The sequence below is a fragment of the Lepisosteus oculatus genome, chromosome 5 (assembly GCF_040954835.1).
Source record: "Lepisosteus oculatus isolate fLepOcu1 chromosome 5, fLepOcu1.hap2, whole genome shotgun sequence".
NCBI classification, from domain to species: domain Eukaryota; kingdom Metazoa; phylum Chordata; class Actinopteri; order Semionotiformes; family Lepisosteidae; genus Lepisosteus; species Lepisosteus oculatus.
The window spans coordinates 1,966,011-1,987,305 of NC_090700.1; the positions used below are offsets into that span (position 1 = coordinate 1,966,011).

The window sequence follows — 21,295 nt, forward strand, 5'->3', positions numbered from 1 at the left end:
AGCAATGTGTGTCTGCGTTAGTTGACTGCAGAGTACAGAGAACATCAAAAAGAAGATCGTGATATTCCCTCCTGAACTTGACATTCTATAGGGATAAGTCAGTCATTCATAACGTAGAGATGGTTTTTAAATGGTGCAGTGTCATAAAACATATTTTCAATACCTAATATTTAAACATTCATGTAAAATGGCAATAAAGGAAGTCGTTTTATTTTCTTATTGTTCAAATCTGTAACAAAGCCCACATGTCTAAGTGGGGTTTTTCCCAGCAATGATGACATTTACCACAATTTTGTTTTGGGTAAGAGCTTCCAGGAACTGAAATATTTCAAGATCGCAAAGGACAGGTCACGGGAGTAAAAACTTTCACGCTATTTGGTTAAACTGCTCCACAAAGGGACACTTTTATTTCTTCCCGACAGTTCTGTATCTAATGCTGCTGAGAAGGAAAAAAAGTGTCCACACCGCAATCATTACGGTAAAGAAATGAAAAATCTTTAGGACTACTGCACTGTGACAAGGCAAACACCTTGAAAAACCGAGATCCCGTTTATTGGACATCTCAGGAGTTCACATTAAAAGGATTTAGAGCTCTTCAAAATAATTGTTAAGCTCCAGACCAGTTTAAATTTAATAACATGGATTCATCTGATATATTCTTCTAAATGCCTATTGATTTATTCCACCTGGGCTGAGAAAGACATTCCACATCTGCTCAGCTGTTCAAGTAGGGTCTAATTAAAAGTGGGCGCTTGACAGAGCGGAGAGAGATGGAAGTAAACGCAAAATGGAAAAGAAAGCAAGTCTGGAATGAGACTTCTGGAGCGGTGATGTATTTTCAAAAAGAACAGACATGTTGATATATTCTGGGCGATAGGGTTACCTCTTAATTTCTATTTTTCCTGGAAATCCAATATATTTTGTTGAAGATTTGCCTGTCCATTGCAGTGCTACTTTAAGATGCAGAAGCGATGAAATTTAACAGATCACAGTAGCAGTTGCATAATAAAACCTAGGGTTTTGTTCCATGTTTTTCTAAAGGTTATACACAGAAATTATAGATTTGATATGGATTTGTGCGTCACTACCCAAACACTAGTACATTTTTACTTCTCTTGGTTTACTCTATTGTTTAATTAAAGGGGAGCTACAGTCCCAGTTTCTCAGACTGGCTATTAGATCTCTGAATCAAAATAAACTCATTGATTGTATAGATAAAAGTTGACAAATTTCAAATTAACCACAAAATCATGACCTTTGTGACAGTACTGTAAGTCGCCATGTCGTCGCAAACCCCTGGTCTCACCACAGGCGACAGCAAGAGCTCCCAACAAGTGTGACGAAATGCTGCCCTTCCTGGTCGCTAGTCACCGTGATGACTAATGTAATGCGATGTTGTGCAGTAGATATTTTCAGAAAGTTAACAATGTGATTTGCATGCAGATGAAGTTGGGAAGTTTTGAAGTTTTGAAGTCTTCGCAGTTGAGAGCAATATTTCTATTGGATTAAAAGAGACGTATTCGCAAGCCGGCTTGTTTACAACGTAACAGGGCCGCTTCAACACACCAGAGGTTTTGTTGCTACAGAATATGACACTGAACATACCTGGAAATGTTGTCTACTTTGTGATGTAAACTGGACTTTACAAGTTTCTGTGTACATCTGACTTTTATTGTGGTTTGAAATGCACTCGTCAGTGCTGATCCTTTCTAACCCTGAAATAAAAAAAAATAACATCTACTTCTAACATTCCTTAAATGCTTCCATCAAAGACAAATCCTTTTCAATCTTTCAATACTTCTAAAATGCCAAATAAAGAGCCGATTCCCTTCAGGATGCTTTTAAAGCCTTAAGCTTATATTACAAGTGTATTCCTGTGGCCAGCTCCCAGAAGGAAATAGTTAGGAGACAGGAGACAATGTAGGGTCCACGCACTATGCCACCTCTCTCATTGCGGTATGGACATCTGAGAGATCTGTTCCAGAAATGAACAGAAATGTCACTCTGGCCTCACAGCCTCTTGCACTTTCTTGAATAGTATCAAGGAATGTTGCTGCCCTTTCAGCAGTAAAGTGACCCGGGCCGTTCGTATCTTGTAAGCTTCAGAAAACACATTAGTCCCTTGCACCGGAGGCTGGAAACAAACAAAATGAAACGGATTCAGCTGAGGCCAATTCACATCGGGTTAATAAAGAGACCTTTTATCAGTGTATAAAACATTTGACAGTTTATTGCTATACTGCAGCAGTCTTTGTTTTATGATTTGAAGTACTGTGAGATCCCCTTGTGAAGAGCACTATATAAAACTTCAATTAATTGTGAATTACAGGTATCATTATAAGTAAACAGAAACAACAGCACCATAATTAATACAGGCTGTGCATTAATGACACAAAACATATTTTGGATACTGGAATCCAGGAACCTAAGCATTCAGTTTTCCATTTCAGTCTATCCTATAGCTGGCACAAAGGACGACAGGAAATTAGAAACAGCGTCATGGAGCATAGATGGAATCTAAAGACTTGTGTTGCACATGTAGGAAAGCAGAGCGAGCACTGAGACTTAGAATAATAAACTGAGGGATCTGCACAGACAGACAGTGCCTAATGTCCCAAAGTAGAGAGCTTGTCTGATGTCCAGTTGGGAAGTTGGCTTGGCTGGGCTGCAGTGAGACAGGAACCACTCACACTTGGGCTTCCTGGCTCCCACTTGCTAATAATTATATGAAAAAATAACAATTATATGAAAATATTACTTAAAAATTAATCAACTACAACTGAAAATTCCTGGGGGTCCGTTAATGTACTCCTGATTGCTTTCCTCTTAAAGACAGTGTAGAGTAATTACAGAGAGAAATAGCATGCACATTCAGTTAGAGGTCTCAGTGAAATACTACCTAATTACCAGAGTGCTTAAAATAATCACAGAAAGCTATTGTTTTTTTTAGAGTCTATCATTTACCATACACGGTAGCATATACATTCAGCTGAAAGGCATATTAGATGCTTACTACAAGAGGCAAAAAATGTCCAGGGCAGTTCAGGTGTCCCCTGTTCTTGAACAAAATTCCAACACTTTCTTAGACATTCTTTGGAAAAATGAGAATCCTGTAATCTGACATCTCCGTGAAGCAAAGGAGTTTTCAAGGCTGCATTAATTCTCTCAGTCAGTTATTGTCGGCTCTAGATTTAGCAGTAGGATAAATGAGCTGCTACAGCAGAGCTCTGCACGAGAGCCAGACTGCTCATATCTCAGCAGAGTGGTGATGAGTCCAGGAAAGAGGTGTTTTCTCTCTCACCTCGATCACAACGGCTGCAAAGTTGCGGAGTGTCAGAATCTAAAAAGGGGGTTCAAGGAGGTGTTTAGGCTATGATTTCTCTGCCCGTGTCGGGGATTCCTGCACAGTTCCAATCACATACACAGATGAGCTCCGCACACCAAGCCTTCCCTTGACACAACCACACGGCAGGGCGACGGACAAGAGAAGCTCACGCACACACAAGACACGCACAGATGCCAGTCCAGATGCTCCCAGAGCCTGGTGCAGCCCCCCCGCAAGCCCTCACCTTTGAAGCAGAAGCTGGAAACCATTTATCTGAGCCTCTGCTCCCGGTGCCAAGTCATAAAGATAGAAACACGTCTTTGAACTGCGCAGATTACTTTTCCATTGTCCTCTTCCACCGCGGTGAGATATACTCTGTCTTCCTTCGGAGACTCCATGGCGCCCAATATGGGGAAACACCCATTTGTCAAGCTCAGCGCCCCTGATCAGAGGGGTTTGTCCCTGGGGGGGACGAACCTCTCTCCCGGTCAACAGGCAGCGATGATGGTCAGTGCAACTGGCTCTTGTCACCTGTGTCATAAAGGATCGAGAACAAAACCACACTGTCAATAAAATATTACATCAAGCGTACTTTAGGCAATGAGTCCTTAGTAATAAGGTGGTAATACCTGTTGAACTTTGGCTTTAAACCTTAAAAGGACAACAAAAGAGGGTGAACCTGCATTTCACCCTCTTTACCTCAGTGTTCACTCATTCATAGAACAAAATCAAGGGAGATTCTTTCCATCTCAAGTAATTCTGCCTTACAAAGGTGTTTTTTTTCTCGTGTTCTGAAGAATCTGCCAGTATTGAGGAAACATTTGATGGAGTTGATTGTCTTCTCCCTGACTCGAAGTTCGAACATTTATTAACAGGGCCAGCTTTAAGTATTACTGCAGAGTTACAAGAACCGAACAATATATTGTCTGACATGCAACATGTTAAAAGTTGTTTTAAGATGAAATAATGAGCCCATTCTTTCCGAGTCACTGCATTTTTTATTTTAATCATATATCTTATTCTGAAAACAAGATAATTTTTCCTTATACACTAAAAGCTCTTTATCCTGTATTGGGATTCCTTGGTTCGAGAGAGAAAGCACTAGTGCCACCAAGTGGCACACAAGAGAAACTGTCTCCAACTATGTCTACCTTTAGTCTTCTTTGTGTGCTTTTTAATAGTCTTATAATAACTTAACTTTACAGTAGGCTCACTGGTTAACTATCACCCTCTTAGTTTGCTCATCTTAAATGTGTTTTCACTTCAGTATTTTATTCTGAAGTGCACCCTTTTTTGCGGATACGGTGAAAATGCCAATCTGAAAATATAATTCAAAAACAAAAAGAGCATACAACATTTTCATCACTTCAGCTGAGGCTAGGGTTAAAATACTGACATAATTAACAGTGCTTCAAATGCATTTCACATATCTTACTTCTAAACTCAGCAATCCTTACAAGCCTTTATTACTTAGACCTTGATCTTCTGGAATTTCCACCTTCCACCTATCTTTTTTGCTCCTTTTAATTCATACAGGTCATGATATATGGTTTCCAAATGGACATTCAAACTTGATTTTCTAATTGTTTTATATGTAATAATATATAATAAACAGCTGAACACTAATAAAGAGCTTATATCTAGGAGAGAACTAGTGATAATCTTCTGCACTGAAAGAACAGATCCCTATTCTGGCAACAGTCAACTAATTAAATCTGAAACACTCAAATGACGCTCTAGCCTAAGACAATAAACAGCAACAAAACTTTCTAACTTCAAAAGGCATCTTTGTTTTTTTCTTTAAATGCTGACTGCATTGAAATGTACGAGAGACCTCTCAACTGCTTACTCCATGGTACAGGCTGGGTTTACACATGTCAAATCGTGTAAAATCATGAACAGCCAGAAAAGCACATTTTAAATTAGCAAAGCCCATTTATGTTAATACGGTCTTAACCGTAATGTTATTTTAGCCTTACAAATGCCTAATCTTACATTGGCAACCTGACAGTTCCAGGGAGAGTGTCAAGCCCTGGAACAGCTTTCAAAGGGTAAGAAATATGTTACTTGGAAAGACACATAATTCATGACAGCACAGTTTTATCAGAGTGCATGGAAATAAAGTATCATCAGCACAAAGTCTCACTCAGCCACATTTCTTGTGGTTCGTTTCGGTGTCTTACGCAGAAGAAGGGGTTACAACACAAGGGCTGGGTAATGGGTGCAGTGTAGTATGCCAAGTAAAGGAATTCAAAACAAAGTGTTTTTAAAGCCTTGCTTGCAACAAAGCTAGGCACTTCAGGTTAGTGGCTCTCGATCAGAGAAAATTCATTTGGTTCTGATCTGTGCTGCCACATTTGGTTGTTGCCAAGAGGAAAACGTTTTGTTTTTATAAATCAAAGCCTGAGAGATGAGGCCCCATACCAGGGCCAGGGATGATGTCATGCTGAAATGCAAAAACTCCAAAGGCAAATAGCATTCAATCTTATCAAATAAACACCTCTTCCTAAAAACAATCTGCGGGGAGGATATTTGTTTCATTTCTCACATCCTGAGCTCTTAAACAAAGGGGTTTGTGAGTGACTGAAAATGTGGTGAACAGAGATGATTCTTGTGCCACGATGCAATACAAAAAAAACCCCAGCTACAGTGAAGACATTTTCCATCCCCTCTGTAATAAAGCAGCTCTGACTTCAAGGTACAGGGAGTCCTTTAAGACAATGAAAAATCTGCAAAATAACTGTTCTATGCGTTTCATGACCTACATTATGGAAATGACCTTCAACCGCATTAGAAAATTATTCATGGTATTAAAAAAAGTCCATATAATTCTGCTTAAATGTGGTCTAAACTATTTGTGTGATACACGCAATTACAGCTGGCAAAGGATTCTGCATGTACACTACAACTGCATTCTCTACAATACTACTATTAACATAAGTTCCAAAAATACTTCATTGATATCCCTGCAATCCACAAAACCAAAAAAAAACAGAGAGAAAATCCAGCAGCTAAAACACAAGTGAAGCGTTCAACAGACCAAAGGTTGAAGTTTTTAAATTTAATACAATCTACAGGTGCAACACCTCTATGCAAAAACATGTGAGGGTGTTAGAACCTCTTACGCACCAGGTGTCTCTACATTATTTTTAAATGGAAGAATGTAATGGTAAGATAATATGTTTTGAATACAGCAGTAACACACAGTTAATTCATTTATTTTACTAGTAAAGCAGATTCTTCCAATTTCAAACAAGGTCCCACAGCTAAAAACAAGAAAAAACAGTTAAAAAGAAATACCATTTTTTAGTAACACAACCACTAGTAACAAAATAGAAAGGATATACACCCTATTTTACCTTTGACTTAGCATACTTTACTAAGGATCAGTTCTGCTTCTGGGTACTGATATCTGAAAACAATCCACTCTTTAGACTCCAAATGTCCCCTTAAAACACCAGAACCATAACCTCACACACTGCTGCTGTAAAATATGAAAATATCAGGGTTCATTTCTGAATTCAGAACAGAATTGTGAATCACAGTGGTCAGTTTGAGGGATTTCACTGTTCTTTAGGGTAGGAAAACAATATCATAAAGATTTTTTGGTAGCTTTTAAATGTATAAAATAAAGAATATCTGTCATTCCTAGCTTCATGAATTATGAATTCCCAACTCCCATGAGACTGATCTGAGGAAAAAAAGCAACAATCATTTACTCTTTTAACAGCAGAAGAGGAACAGGATATTTAACCTGTTTATTATCTAACAATATTTAGTCTATTTGAACAATGTCACGGACAAACCCCTGCTATAAATCCAAGCCCTTGCTCATATCTTGTTTAGTTTGGCTGAACATTTCCAGGGTTCTTCTATAATTAGAACTCAAATCCATTTTTCCTTTTTAAGGGTAAGGCAGCATTCACTGTGACGCAAACACTGTGTGCATCAATGGAATCTGTACAAGCTGACCAGCACTAGAAAGTTAGTTTCACCCACAATGTCACAACAACCATAATCACCGTCAATATCGTATCAGTCCTGGGAGTTGGGCCAGCAGCTTTCAAAGCCTGCCAGAGCTGCTGTTTATGATCTGTGTGGGCTCATACTGTACCAGACCCTGTAGCAGACTATTTGACTAGTATGAGTGTGACGAAAACACAACCGGGATAAAGAAAGTCACATTTTTCAAATTCTAGGACAGCTTTTAGCTGACTGCAGACTAGCTCTCTTGTCACGGAGCAACCCCTTGCTGTGATAGGAGAAAAGCCACCCGAGATCAGTCCCCTGAGTCCTTCACTTCAGTGTGGCCCATCTTCCTTTCCATGTCTTCCTCCAGGCATTCCACTGCATCCTCAAGTCGCAACTGTCAGTGACACTGAATAACGTACAAAACCAATCCCTGCAAGCTGGGGCGTGTCCTGCTCCACGCCCCCCCAGTTACTTCTTCTGGAAGAACCCCATTATGGAGGCCTGTTTAGTTCCCTTGTTGGCGGTGGCTGTGGTCTTCTTCTGACTCTTCCGGTCCTCCTCTTTCTTCCCAGTGGCGGGCTTCAAAGCAGCCGGCGGGTCGGGCCGCTTGTGACTGGACGTGCCCGAGTCCCCTTCACTGTCCGTGCAGGACTCACTTTGGTAACCCTTCTCGGTCACTGGAAGACAAGCAGAGTCCAGCCGCATTAAACCACTGGTGCTAGTGACACAGTGAAAAGGAGGTCATGAAAGAATAAAAGGACATTAATCTGCACTGAGCACAAAAGCAACCACTGTTCAGTGAGTGTTAAGACATTCAGGGCTGAAACTTTCCAATGACACCCCTACTAATTCCTGCGCATCCAGCTTAAATTCAAGCTGACCTGCCCAGGACCTTCTCAACCTCTCAATGGGTGACAATTTTGAAGGGATTCTGGACAGGTGACCCTGACTGAGCAGAATGGACAGAAGTGGGCAGGCCAGTTGGATCCAGGGCCAGTGGTGTTTACAGCTTTGACGATCATACAACCCCTTCAGGGGAATGAGGAAGACACACAAAGGATTGTGGGTATCTAGAAGAAATGAACAACACTGTTGTGGATGCTCAGCCTCTAGGGAAACTACATGACATTCTTCAGACATTAAGCTATTTAGGCCAGCATCTGTATTTGAAACACTTCATTATGTACTATACTCCCGAGGATTTTGTAAACCACATATGCATAAAAGTTAAAAACAAAAGCATTCTCCAGTCCTTTTCGCTCGAAGCGTAAGTAAGGAGTTTACTGGACGAAAAAACACTGCAAACGGGTCTGGTGAAAGTACAGATAGATCCAAGAAATGAAAATTGAAATTATTCCAAAATATGAGTAAAAAATCTGTATAGAAAGAACGCAATGTTGCTGATCTTGTGGCTGTAGGATGGGGTTCTGGCCGACAAGAGCACGCTGACCAGAGAGGCGCGTGTATGACCTGGAGCCACAAGCTGCGCGCTGCATGATTAGTTCATTCTCTTGACTATTTCCAGGGCACAGGCCAAGTTTAAAATAAATGGCATTTTAAACTGTGACAACTCCACATAATTTTCAAAGTTAATTACCTCTTTAAAAACTCTGGAGAGAAAAAAATAAATCAATGTCTTAATAAAAGAGTGTATGACACTGAAAAATAAGAAAGTGGGGAAAAAACTTAAATGAACTATTCTTAATTAGTTCTGCGTTTATACAGTGGCTTGAAGCTGTGGCTTCTATAATGAAATCAAACAAAACCACAAACAAATTGATAGCCTTTTCAAAAAATTTTGGTGCAGGTCCAAAAAATGAAAGAATTAAGAAAACTTACAAAAGATGTTGAAAAGAAAGCTGATGTGTTTGCGGATAAATGCATTTCACAGGATTTTGTGTGGGTTTGGAAAGAAACAGCAAATACCAATGGAGCCAAGCATGAACATTTGTCTTCATGACAAGAAATACAGCACTAACATGCAGGAAACCAAATACACCATCGGGGAAATCTGTCCTGATTCAAGATCAGATTTGTAAAGAGGAAAAAAAAGCCCTCTATGTCGAAATAGAAAAAACATGCATCTCAGTGAGGATTGCAATCTTGCAGTCAGCCAACGCCCATGAATTTCCAGCATACTCCTTCTGTCGAAGTTTCTGTAGTCATGCATTTGGCACGTCCAATTTACAGAGCAGGCCCGAGGCCCCAGTTCCTTAACACCGACACTCTCAGTTTAAATCTGCCTTACCCATGCAGCCTTCATCGTCCAGAAAGGTACGAGACTTCAGCACCCTTCTCCTCTTCCTTCTCCTGACTCCCGAAGTGCCCTGGGGTGGAGACAGATGCCTTTATTGGGATGTGATTCTGCTCCTACAATTCTTCCAACAAACACAGCCCTAACGGTAGCTGGACGCCCATTGACTTTAAAGGCTTCAAGTGATCAGGCAAAAACAGTTAGATATAAAACGATAGGGATGAAATGACCCATGAAATTCGACTACATATTACTGAGAGAAGAAAGCAGATTGTGATTGACTGACTTGATACAAAAATCAGGGACACCAGAAAGCAGGAGGCTAGTGAGAGACACGATGGACCAAATTATACATCTGCATTACTCTTTAAGGTCCTGAACATTCGGAAGACATGACACGGGCCACAGGGCAAAGAGATAAACCTGTGTCTATTCAGGCCTTGCTTAGTATAGAGGGAGAAGCTGAGCATCATGAGTCTTGCCCAGCTCATTGGCTCTTTTTACCTGTACCTTCAGGTGTGTGACTGCCAAGCACCTGCGAAATACCTGTGTGTTTCTAGCTCTAAAGATGGAGCAGAACACAAAACCATTGTCAAGCTGGTTACCGGGCCTCGTGTAAATGAAAAGCTAACAGTTCAATTTGCAGTCAGTAAGAAGCATCCTGTTCCCTCACTCCCCAGGATGTGGACCTCATGACATTTACGATTCAGAAGACCTGCACACTTGTGGATGCAATTCAGGGAAAAAAAAAGACAAGTGGATTCAAAGACATAACAGATCAACATTCAGCAACGAAAAAGCAGGAAGCTTTTAAAAAGCATGCTTGCCTCAGACTGGGAGTCGGGCTCCTTCTTGACGTGGGCTTCAGGGCTTGGCGACGGTGTTGCCACATGATGTGAAGGAGGGGAGTCTGGGATCACTGTCACAGAAACAACAGACAAACCTCATCCCGCCTGCTGCCTTCTCCACCATTTTCCACTTGACAAACAGAAGGCACACAGCTGCCCGATTTATGATTAGCGCCTACAAATACTGATGTTTGTTGCTGGTATTCCACTTCTACAAAAAGCAAGCATATAAAACATGCTCCTTACAATGCCTCTCTTAGGGATAAAAAATAAAATTCTCACAATTAATACTGAATACTTTAATAACACTTAAAAAGTTACATATTTGTCTTTAGAAATAATTTCTACTAAACATTTTGGGAAAATACAACTAGTATTTAATGCTGAAGATAATGGGGATTCAAGTTGTGTACAATATGCCTAATTTCCTCTGCTGTAACAGCACTACCCTGTAGTTTCAATTTGTATCCTTGTTTATCTCTTGAGCAACATTTGTGCTTATGATTTAATTCATGCCGAATTTGATCAGGATAGGAAATCCGCGTTTAGTTTGAAGCACTTTTACACAATACCTTTCAAGCTGGCTGAGCCCCCAGCAGGAGCACTGGAGTGTGGCAGTGCAGAGATAAACACTAGAGCTGTCCTTCAGAGAGCTGCGTGAAGGAGCCCCGCTTCTGGGAGACGTCTCTTACCCTCATCGTCGCTGCTGTCTGGCTGCGGTTTCTTTATTCGGCGTCTCTTCTTCTTCTGGCTCTCAAACTTCTCATCCTCGCTGTCCGACACTTCCAGCCGCTTTGTCTTACAGCTAGAAGGGATGCTAAACAAAAAAAATGTGAAAGAAACAAATATTAGGGGACTTGTTCTACGGGAGAAAGGGATGAAACAGAAAAGTGTCGTAATGCTAGAGGCCTCTCCTAAAACTGATTAGTGTCGCGCATTTAAGAAGAAAAAATGAAGTCCTCACTTATAAAACATTTTTACGACCAGCTAGATTTAATGACCTGGCACTGCTGAACACTGGAGATTTGTTTTTCCCCGAAGCTGTCTTCCAGGTGCGATAAACCTGTATCCCGCGCTTAAACTCTGCAATGCTCAAGGTCCCCCCCCCCAGACACAACGGTATAGGATTCTGATCTGCTCAAGTGCGTGAAAACAGCACTTGAAGACAGCAAACTCGCCCCGGCCGCAGCTCTCTGCACAACCTTTTACTCTCTTTCAGCCTCTTCCCCCGGGCCTCCGAGCTCCTGGGCTTCTCCTCCTTGATGTCCACCTCGGGCCGGGCAGCAGGACTCGCAGTCCGCTCCTCCTCCTGGGCCGGTGAAGACGCAGGTGCGCCGGCTTCCTCCTTTATAACTTTCACTTCCTTCTCAGCGGGCGTTTTGGCTTTACCTGCACGGGAAGACAAAGCCCCGTAAGGACGGCCAAGCAGCAGCCTGTGAACAGAGGGCACTATGGAGCTAGTGGGTAAGGGAAAAAAATCACTCCAATAAAAACTCACTCGTGGTCGCCTTTCCGAAGAAGTTATTCATGGCACTAGCTTTGCTGGGTGGCTTACTTTTTGATGGCTCTGCCTGTCAACAATAAAACAAGATTTGCTCATTTAAGTGTAGTACGGCAATCCTGTAACACAAACAGGCCTAAAATTGGCTAAACATTTGGATAATTTTATTAATTTCATTGTTCATAAGGTGTGATAGCCCACAATGATTAAATCTAGCCACTGCAATGTCACACAAACAAAAGCGCACATACAGCTGCAGTATCTTCTTTCACTTCGGTCTTCACTTCCTTGTCCGTCTCCTGAGACTTGGACGTGCTTTTAGCACTGAACATTCCCATGATCCCTCTGGGCGGCTGAGCAGCTGGTTTTGCCACATGAGTGCTGTGCCCGTTGAGCGCAGGCTTGCTGGCGGACTGCTGCGCCTCGGAGGCTGGGGGCATCGCTTGCGCCATCTCCTCCATGCGCAAGATCTCCGCGGAGGACAAAGGATCCGCACCAGCACATCGGATGGCACTGTGCCTAATGGACAGAAAGACTTTCGTGAGCTGTCCGACCCGTGTTCAACTTACAATTGTCAAGACGGATGTCCCACTGAAACAATCAGAGTGAAGCACAACAGCAGAGCCAAACCTGCCATCGGCACACGTAATCTTCCAGCTGTGAATCCAGAGCCCTCAACGGCACTCCACACTGCACTATACTTTTTCTGATCATCACTACAGTATATAACTTGTTTTGTGCCCTTCAGTAAGATAAAGTCAAACTAGAATCATAAAGAACATAAGAAATGTTACAAACGAGAGAAGCATTAGGTATTCAGAAATTAACTGTTGACATGCTTCTTAAAAGAACATGATTGGGTTATTTTCCCCCGTAACCCTATGGTTAAAGATGCGTCTCCTCTTCTTGGTTTTAAATGCATTTCCACATAGTCTACACTCGGAGCCCTCTGGTTTGCTCTTCACTGTCCATTCTGAAGAAATCCACTGGCTTGACCATGTAGGTCATGTAGCAGGTCCCCCCGCAATCTTCTCTGTCGAAGACTAAAACCAAAACTTCAGCTCCTTCAGTCTGTCAGTGTAGGATGATCACGACTCTAATTCTTTATTCAGGACTTACTTGCTGCAATTCTTTAAATTTTCTTTTACAGCATCGTAATCTGTGTTAAACAGAGGCCCACTGTCCTTCAGCACCGCCTTCTGAATGCTGTACACATGCACACTGGCAATCACTACCATCTTGGACTTGACAGCTGTAAAGAGTCAATTAAAAAAAGGACATTTGTAAGACTCCAGGGAAGAAAAGCTCAGGCAAAACCAAAACGCATTCCTGTCATTTGTACTGAAAGAGATTTTAACCTGAAACATCAGTTGCTTTTGAATAAAATCTTAAGAGCGGGGAACTCAGATTTCTTTGTAGGCCCCACAGATTTGACCCGGTCTAGGTTGTAACAAACATTAAGAGTCAGAACTGGAACCAGGTTAAATAAAACCAAATGTTTCTCCAACTTGCCTTCGAGCTGATCTTCTCTCACTACTGCCACCTTGTGACTCTGCAAAGAAACAGTTTTTAGTCCACAATTTTCAGAGACTGATAGGTATTCTGAAGGACAAAGATAAAAAAAAAAAGATTCCTCTCAGATCAATTAGTGCTGAATTATACCACCGAACCTGACCAAGACTCCTCTCTTCGCGACTATGTGCTCTGACCCTGTGGTCCGGAGAACAGGAAGCACCTGAGCCACGCTGTCAAAGCCCATCCCACTGCTTCTTCCCAATAATGGCTGCGTGAGATGCTAGGATCAATTAGCCACTAAGAGCCTCCTCTTATTTGCAAACTTTCTTATTAAACACGTGTAGGACCAGGCTCGTGTTTCCAAAGTCAGTACGGCGAATGAGGCTGTGTCACGGAAACCAAAGGCGTTCGAGGCGCTGTAGCCCTGCGGCAGCCTGTACAGATCATCTCCTCGGTTGTGTTTCTTCCTCAAATCCATGCCTTGATCTGCTCACCGTGCTGCCATTCTCCGTCAGTTTACCAGACACCAGGTAAGTGGCGTGAAGCTGAGACCCGGAGCTCTCCTTTCTCTTTTGGTCTAAGTAGTGGTAAAGCATTCTAAAATGAAGAACATTGAATTAGTACACAAATACAATAGCTGCATATTACTGGGATTTCTATGAGAATAAGTTACATAAAAACCTGGAGCACAGCAAAGGCGCTTTTATGTGAATTTGTTATCCACAGAAAACTCACTGCACAAAAGCATTACACCAGATTCCAGCCCCTAACATCTGATTTCAAACTGAAGTATAATTACATGACTTTTCTTAACCTTGTTATAAAAGCGGAGGTTGTTACCTAACGAGAAAAATGCACCCAGTCCGTTGATTATACCTGCTAAACTAACTTGCTCAGTGATGAATACACAAATTGCACTGACAATCTCCAAAATGCAAGCAGAATAAACACAATATACTAAAAATGAAAGGAGGGAAGTATTCAGATTGTGACAGTGATACAGGGTGGGATGTCACTTACTGTTTTGCCTGGTTGACATGAACTCCCAAGGTGAGAGAAAGCCATTTGTAGGTAACCTGAATGAAAAAAGCACTGTCAAGAATATTGTAACAGTACAAGGTAGCTGTCATGCATTCATTTAAGAATCACCCACTAATGAAATCTGAATGGGTGCCTCACTCAGAGCTGAGGGACTGTCTGAAATAAGCAAGAATTTAGAAAGTCTCATTAACAAGCTTAGAGTCATGAAAGGGTGGCCCAGGACGAGGTGCAGTCCAATAAACATTTCCCTCGATCATTTCTGACCAACACATAGAACAAATGGCATTCAATTAATAAAACTCTACAGAACACCCTTCAGGTATTGAAATTAGTGGACTACAGATCTCATGCTATTCTGTTGAACTCAAAATACTGCCGATGCCAGCCGTGAGGTCTGACGTATTTTCGGTACATAGGTGTACGTGACATTTGCCGCAGGTCGCTAGGCTTTCAGACAAACTCATGTCAGATGTCCTTCCCCTATCGTTAGTGTTGTTTGAAACTTCAGCTTAACCACGTGTCCGTTTTCGACAGCCAACACTGAACACACCAGCACCTAATTCTCGGAGACCGCTTCCGTCTTTGTAACACAACGCAGAAAAGCCTGCTGGCCGTTTCACGCCGTTGCCGCTGTTCGTAGATGTAGCATAACGCTTGTTTACGTGTTGTAGAAAACAGAAACGTCTCCCTCATTCATCGCCAGCGACTACCATTAACTTGAGGATGTAGGTGCTGATTTATGTCGATAGATGCGCCCGACCACCGCGAATCGTGGGCAGTTTAGCAAAATGCACGAACAGCGACCTTCAGGCTCTGAAGGGAGCGCGGAAAATGAATCCACTTAACAAACCCGTACTCACGATTTTGTTTTGATCATGGATAAATTCATCAATGTTGTCTAAGTAGAGGTCATCCATAGCGCCCACTCCGTCGTCTGTCCGGGTCGTATTCGCACCACCCCTACTCTGCCGAGCCGAGCTCCCTGTTTCAGGCGGGAAAGACTCTCAAGCTCTGTTTTTCCTCATCGCGTCCCCATGCGAGACTGGAGTTCAAAGGTGAAGAGGTCGTTCCCTTAGAAACGGTAAACAACTTTCTATACGGGGGCCCGCCTGGGTCAAAATTACCTTTCCCACTTCGCCTTGCCGCGAACTCCATTTTACCGAGAATCGCAGCTTTCCATTAAATCCATTGCCTGCTTTTTCGTCTCTGTATCCCCCCTTTTATCTTCCACACGCATTTTCTTTTTCTTCTTCGTTTTAACCCGGTTTCACTGTCGAAACTTTCGCGGTTTCCTTGTACTTTTCAGTGTGACAACGACCTCTGCAAGTTCAGCTGTGCAGCTCTCACGTTGATGCCTGCAGTTCTTCACTCAAATAGTTTCTGAAACATTCTAATTACCTCTAAAACTTTTAACATATTATTTATTATGTAAAGCAGGTTTTACTAGTCCTCTTAGAGAAAAGTAATTAAGGACTGAGATGATGATTATTATTAATAATATTATTATTTTGCATATACAGTATGTAGCATAGAGTTCTATTAATATCAATACTTTTTCCATTCTAGTTTTTTTTTCAGACCAGAATGTTAAAAAATTAAGCAATTTGTTACACATTACCAAACATTTCTTCAGATTGAAGCATGAACAAAGCAGAAACTGAATGTGAACAAATGAATTACCTGAGGCCTGATGGTGGCATAACTCAATCATCAAAAAAATAACCATTCATTTACATAAATGTGAATGTATACGGAATTTTACACAATTGTGGAGAAAGAAATTTGAGAGACAAATAAAGAGAAAAAAAGGGAAATTATTTTTATTGTAGCATTAAGTATTTACTAAATGGAAAGTGGCCATTTTAATAAATGCAATCACACAAACCCAGCTCAGATGGTATTTTAAAAAACATAAATACTACAAGCTTTATGGTCTAAAGCACTGGGCCCTTTTACGAAGGTATATGTAAAGGTGTATAAGTTACCGTATGTCTCACAAAAATAAATGACTTATTCAGATCTCTGCGATTTCCTTCTTTAGAAAGAGACAAGTACATTGGAAAATGAACAAATAAATCTTGTCTGACCTATGTTAGACATTATTTTCTTTATGTTGGGATTTGTAATGAACAAACATTGCATATGTTCCAAGCAAGAAGCTTCACTGAGACAGTATATTACTACTATTGTCCTAACATGTAAACAGAGGTGCCCCCCAACTTTACAGTATTGGTTACAGGAAAAACATGGGGAAGAAAATGCTCTGGTAATGACAGGATGAGACACATGGGAAAATGGAATATCTGCACCGGATCTTTTGAAATACTGCTAGTATCGTGAATGACTTGAAAACAAAGCAGGAACACAGCCATGTTCAATATTTAAAGATTCACTTTGGAAATCCTGAGCGATAAGAAGCCAGCTGGAAAATGGAAGCTTCTGGTCCTCAGAAGATATGAGACACACAGCATCTGAATTGAAAAAAAAAATACAGCACTAAGTACAACAACTACTTTAAGCAGCACTTGATCATGGTTGGAACTGAAACGGGGGTTCTGGTCTCTTCTGACATTGTTTTGTCCATTGATTCAATACCAGAGAGGTAAGGGCTATGACAACTGGCATGTACTCTGAGAACGGGGCGCAATTAGTAACACCGTTCACAAAACTTGATATTCGAACACATTAAGACACTGGAATACTTCATTTTGCGCCATCTCTTTTTCATAAAGAGCATTTCTGAGATCTTGTGCTAAAATATACTTGATTGGAAGGAACAGAATTTAGTGGTGAGCTGCTTTTTGCTAAAGAGAGGAGAACCTGTTTTAAAAGCTATTATTTTTGGAGGGTCCAAGCACGTTGAAGCCAGGTCTGTTTATCGCATGTGGCTGTAGATGAAGAAACGCAACAAGAGCCGCCTGCACTCACACAAATCCTTTGTCACAGCCCAGAGGTCCGAAGGGTAACTCCTGAGGCAGACATGCAGTACGACAGACCCCGCTGTAATTTGAGCACCCCCAAGGAAAGCTGGATCCCACCTCAGCCCCATCTGGTGAAAAAGAGGATTAGATTGTTTTTTAAGATTCAGATTCGTTTGTCTTAAAACAAAATTTAACATAGTACTGTAACTACAGGTACAACACTCAATATATTGTCAATGTTTAGCTTGTGTTCAAACCTTTCAAAACTTCATGTGGGGGTTGAATGGGAACTTTATAAGGAAGAAATGAATAGCAGCGTATCCAGTAAGTAATCTAGTCAGATCATGGACATTTTCACGGCACTACAATATTTTTAACATTTCTGCTGAGCCTGTGATCTTTTCAAGCCATGAAAATGCTTAACATATTGTGCTGCAATCATCAATGCTACAGACAACAGTTCTCTCCTTCCGCCAAAGTTTTCTTATATAAAACCCAAATAACACAATAAGCGATAGTTAGAAGAACTCACGCGTCATGGTTAGAAATGCCAGTACCACCAAAAGGACCAAGCGCTGACAGTTCATGGCTGCCTGCTTTTGATGACACTTCAGTGCTTTGCTACAAGTCCTAAAATGTTTGAGAACTTTTATAGCTCCTTAGAAAAGTTACGTACTAGGGAAGGAGGAGTAAATCGAATTTGTTAGAAGTCAGTATTTATGTTAACCACGGGCAACCTTCAAAAGGTACAGTAGTTTAATGGAAAGAGTGATAACTGTAGGCCATTCCTAATTAGGTTTGGGGTAGGAACAAGGCCTTCATTCCTAAGCGCGTTCTTGGCAGCATGTCCTTATACAGTGTCATGGGACACTGGTTTCTAGAGAACAGAAGACTCTATGTGGAGAAAATAAGTTTCACCCGATGACAAACACATGGTACCTCTCACTGTGTCTGGTCCACAGCGCCACTCTCACACGGCTCTTTCTGTAAACGGATTAAGAGTGAGATTAGCAGACTTGAGATCATTGGCCTTAGGCCATTTGACACAGAAAATAGCCTTTACGTTTTCTGAACGTTTTCCTGATTTTCTGAATCTTTAATTTATTGATATTAATATTATAAATAAATATAATAAATATGATTAAACTATTCCCCCAGATCTACCGTGTGTCGATGCAGGCAAAACAATTGCATGGAAAGCCCGAAAGCTTAAAAAACTTTTAATTAGAAATAAACAGCTACTAATGTATACTATGTTTCTAAAACTTGAAATAAGCAGGACAAGACCAGTTACATTGACGTCACCACAACAGCGCCACCCCCTGCCGCTGTGCAGCAGTAGTGTCAAAACACTGTGTTTTGTCAATAAAGTTAATAATTTCAGAGGATCAGCTGTCAGAGTATGGCGGCATCCATAGGACGGATAAGTCTGTCCGAGCAAAAATACTGTAGGTAAGTTTCTTTTTGATTTAACTCATCTAAATTTATTCATGGTTTTTTTTGTTAAGTTGATATTTTAAATGTCTACTTGTGCTGTCGGTTTTTAAAAACAAATTTGCCTTAGATTTGTCTTGTGTAAATAATATAATTTTACTTTAGAAGACAATTTATACACACACCTCAGCGTGTGTGATGTTTATAAATATAGTTCATCATAAGTTTTATTCTGAGCCGAAGTAATAACACGGGCCTTGATATTTCACTTGTGATTAATCACTTTTTTATTGAATATAACCTACTTCTCAACGGTCAGCTGTTTTCTATGTTGTTAACTGTGTGGACGAAGAGGAGAGAAAAAAAAAACAACTTCCAGTAGGAAAATAAGTTTCTCGGGTTTCGAGGCCCGATCTGGTACAGTAACCATAAACAATCTCTACCAACTCAGGGGTTGAGACCTTGCTTTTCCCGGTCTGTCGTCAGGGTTATTAAAATTAAATACCATGTACTTTATCAAATGACAGTGCTTTGCATAAAATCACACACTGGAACTTTTTTTTTATAATGATATAAAATTCGATTCGATCTAATGTAGATGTAGTTGTGTAATGAAATTTGGAGTCTTTGTCTTATAGCCTTTTCTTTGTGTGAGTTATGGTATTATGAAAACAGCGGCGTGTTTTTGTGTTTTGACCTGCTGAAATTATGCTTTCTTTTGTAGGTCCGGGTTATGAGTGACGCTGAAGGCTTGTGGGTGTTTGTCAACAGTCTGGGGGCAGCTTTGTTTTTGCTTATCGTCTGGTACCATTGGGTTGCCACGGTGAACAGGATTGAGTGGTGCTCGCATGAACACTTCTATGACGCGAGACCAAAGCGTGGCTTTAACAACCAAGGGCGAAGACATGTACACACAAGGCTTTCCTCGTCGGACTGAGGCCTAATGGTACGCAGGGGATGTTGAGGTTTGCTGGTACAATAAGGGACAATTAAAAAAATATTAATTTTAAAGGTTCGTTAGAAACTTCGGAACAAGCCTTGAACGTGAGTCTTTGTTCCACGCTTTGCTGCACTGTTCACAGCGCTCCGCCAGCCCAGATGCAGAGTTAAAACTACACGTCCCAGCGCGAGTCATGGCTCTGCGGAGAGCTGCCGTCCGCGTGGTGAACTTGGGCCGCATTCCCTACGGGCTTGGCTTAGAGATGCAGCGACAGCATGTCCGCCAGCATCTGGACGCCCTGTCTCAGTCCACCGGCCCCCCGCCGAACACCCTCCTGCTGTGCGAGCACCCCCCGGTCTACACCACTGGCATCAGGCAGGGCCCCTACCCCGCGCAGGAGGAGTGGCGGCTGAAGGGCCACGGAGCCGACTTCTTCCGCACGGACCGGGGCGGGCTCATAACCTTCCACGGGCCCGGCCAGCTGGTGTGCTACCCCATCCTCCACCTGGGCTGCTTCCGGAAGAGTGTCCGCTGGTACGTGTGCCAGCTGGAAAGGACGGTCATCGGTCTGTGCGGGAAGTTGGGGATCGCGGCCTCCACGTCTCCGGACACGGGCGTGTGGGTGGGGGACAACAAGATTTGTGCCATAGGTAATTCCGGCCCTTCCTTCTCGACTCCAGTTGCAGTGTGAGGGGAATGCATGCATTAGCTGCTAGTGTGCAGGACAGACTTAGATCTTGTTTTTTTTTAAATGAGTAGGGGCATCAATTCAGCCCTTACTTTTTCAAGCAGAGTCAGATCATAAGTGAAGGAGTTGAGGGATAATGAGAAACCTAACCAGAAGTACCCAGTTATGAGGTCAAGATGCTTCTTCGATAAAGTGTTGGTGGTGAAAACGATGTGTTATGTGCTCTGTCATCTCTAATGGCAAAATGTTTTTCAGGCATCCATTGTGGGAGATACATCACCTCTCATGGCTTGGCTCTGAACTGCAACACTGAGATGAGCTGGTTTGAGCACATTGTACCCTGTGGGATTGTGGGTAAAGGAGTCACCTCGTTAAGCAGAGAACTGAAAAGAGATGTTACAGTAGCAGAGACTATTCAGCCTTTTCTAGATGCCTTTGCAGAAGAGTTCAACTGCATTCTGTCCCTGGAAAACATAAGAGATCATAAAAGCCATCCAAGTGAAAAAATACACGTATAAGAGTGTGCACTGTCTGTTTTCTTCTTTCATATCACAATGCACACCTTCATAAAATGTTTAAAACATTTCAGGGCATAAAGTCTAGAATGAGAACATCTCAGTTTATTCTTATATTTTGACAAGATTTTTACCCGCTAAAATTAACTCCAGTCTTGTCAATCTTTTTTTAATCGGGCTGTTTTCAAAATTGAAATTATTTGCTTATATAATGGTTTCACTTAATGTTCTATTTATTTTAAAGCATTGAAATAATCAATCACAGATTCTGTTTTGTCATTTTCCATTCAGTACACATCACTTTAGAATATAGATACTGTACTGCCATCTGGTGATGAAAA

General features: G+C 41.6%; 3 protein-coding genes and 1 long non-coding RNA gene across 5 annotated transcripts; 1 reads left to right on the forward strand and 3 right to left on the reverse strand.

Annotated features, from left to right (window-relative positions):
- Positions 1-1,649: 1,649 nt before the first annotated feature.
- Positions 1,650-3,800, reverse strand: LOC138239103 (uncharacterized). The gene is made up of 2 exons (XR_011189546.1): positions 3,014-3,800; positions 1,650-2,134 (listed from the first exon to the last, which is right to left on the reverse strand). It is a non-coding gene; the product is annotated as an uncharacterized lncRNA (long non-coding RNA).
- A 2,566-nt stretch (positions 3,801-6,366) lies between these two features.
- On the reverse strand, positions 6,367-15,510 carry pold3 (polymerase (DNA-directed), delta 3, accessory subunit). The gene is made up of 12 exons (XM_015341796.2): positions 15,317-15,510; positions 14,436-14,491; positions 13,910-14,012; positions 13,413-13,452; positions 13,020-13,152; positions 12,152-12,419; positions 11,898-11,970; positions 11,602-11,788; positions 11,092-11,216; positions 10,379-10,470; positions 9,546-9,624; positions 6,367-7,974 (listed from the first exon to the last, which is right to left on the reverse strand). Exons 1-12 carry the CDS (start codon positions 15,371-15,373, stop codon positions 7,766-7,768), a joined length of 1,422 nt encoding a protein of 473 aa, XP_015197282.2. The 5' UTR covers positions 15,374-15,510; the 3' UTR covers positions 6,367-7,765.
- Positions 15,511-16,250: 740 nt separating this feature from the next.
- defbl1 (defensin, beta-like 1) lies at positions 16,251-18,183 on the reverse strand. Its single transcript, XM_069189844.1, has 3 exons — positions 17,910-18,183; positions 17,385-17,505; positions 16,251-16,927 (listed from the first exon to the last, which is right to left on the reverse strand). The coding sequence occupies exons 1-3, from the start codon at positions 17,962-17,964 to the stop codon at positions 16,903-16,905; spliced, it is 201 nt and encodes a 66-aa protein (XP_069045945.1). The 5' UTR covers positions 17,965-18,183; the 3' UTR covers positions 16,251-16,902.
- A 581-nt stretch (positions 18,184-18,764) lies between these two features.
- lipt2 (lipoyl(octanoyl) transferase 2) lies at positions 18,765-21,036 on the forward strand. 2 transcript variants are annotated; one of them, XM_015341692.2, is made up of 3 exons: positions 18,765-18,829; positions 19,536-20,401; positions 20,695-21,036. In XM_015341692.2, exons 2-3 carry the CDS (start codon positions 19,945-19,947, stop codon positions 20,955-20,957), a joined length of 720 nt encoding a protein of 239 aa, XP_015197178.2. In that variant the 5' UTR covers positions 18,765-18,829; positions 19,536-19,944; the 3' UTR covers positions 20,958-21,036. The 2 variants fall into 2 exon arrangements, with proteins under 2 accessions (XP_015197178.2, XP_069045944.1); XM_069189843.1 differs by having other exon boundaries at positions 18,772-18,825.
- The last annotated feature ends 259 nt before the right edge of the window (positions 21,037-21,295 follow it).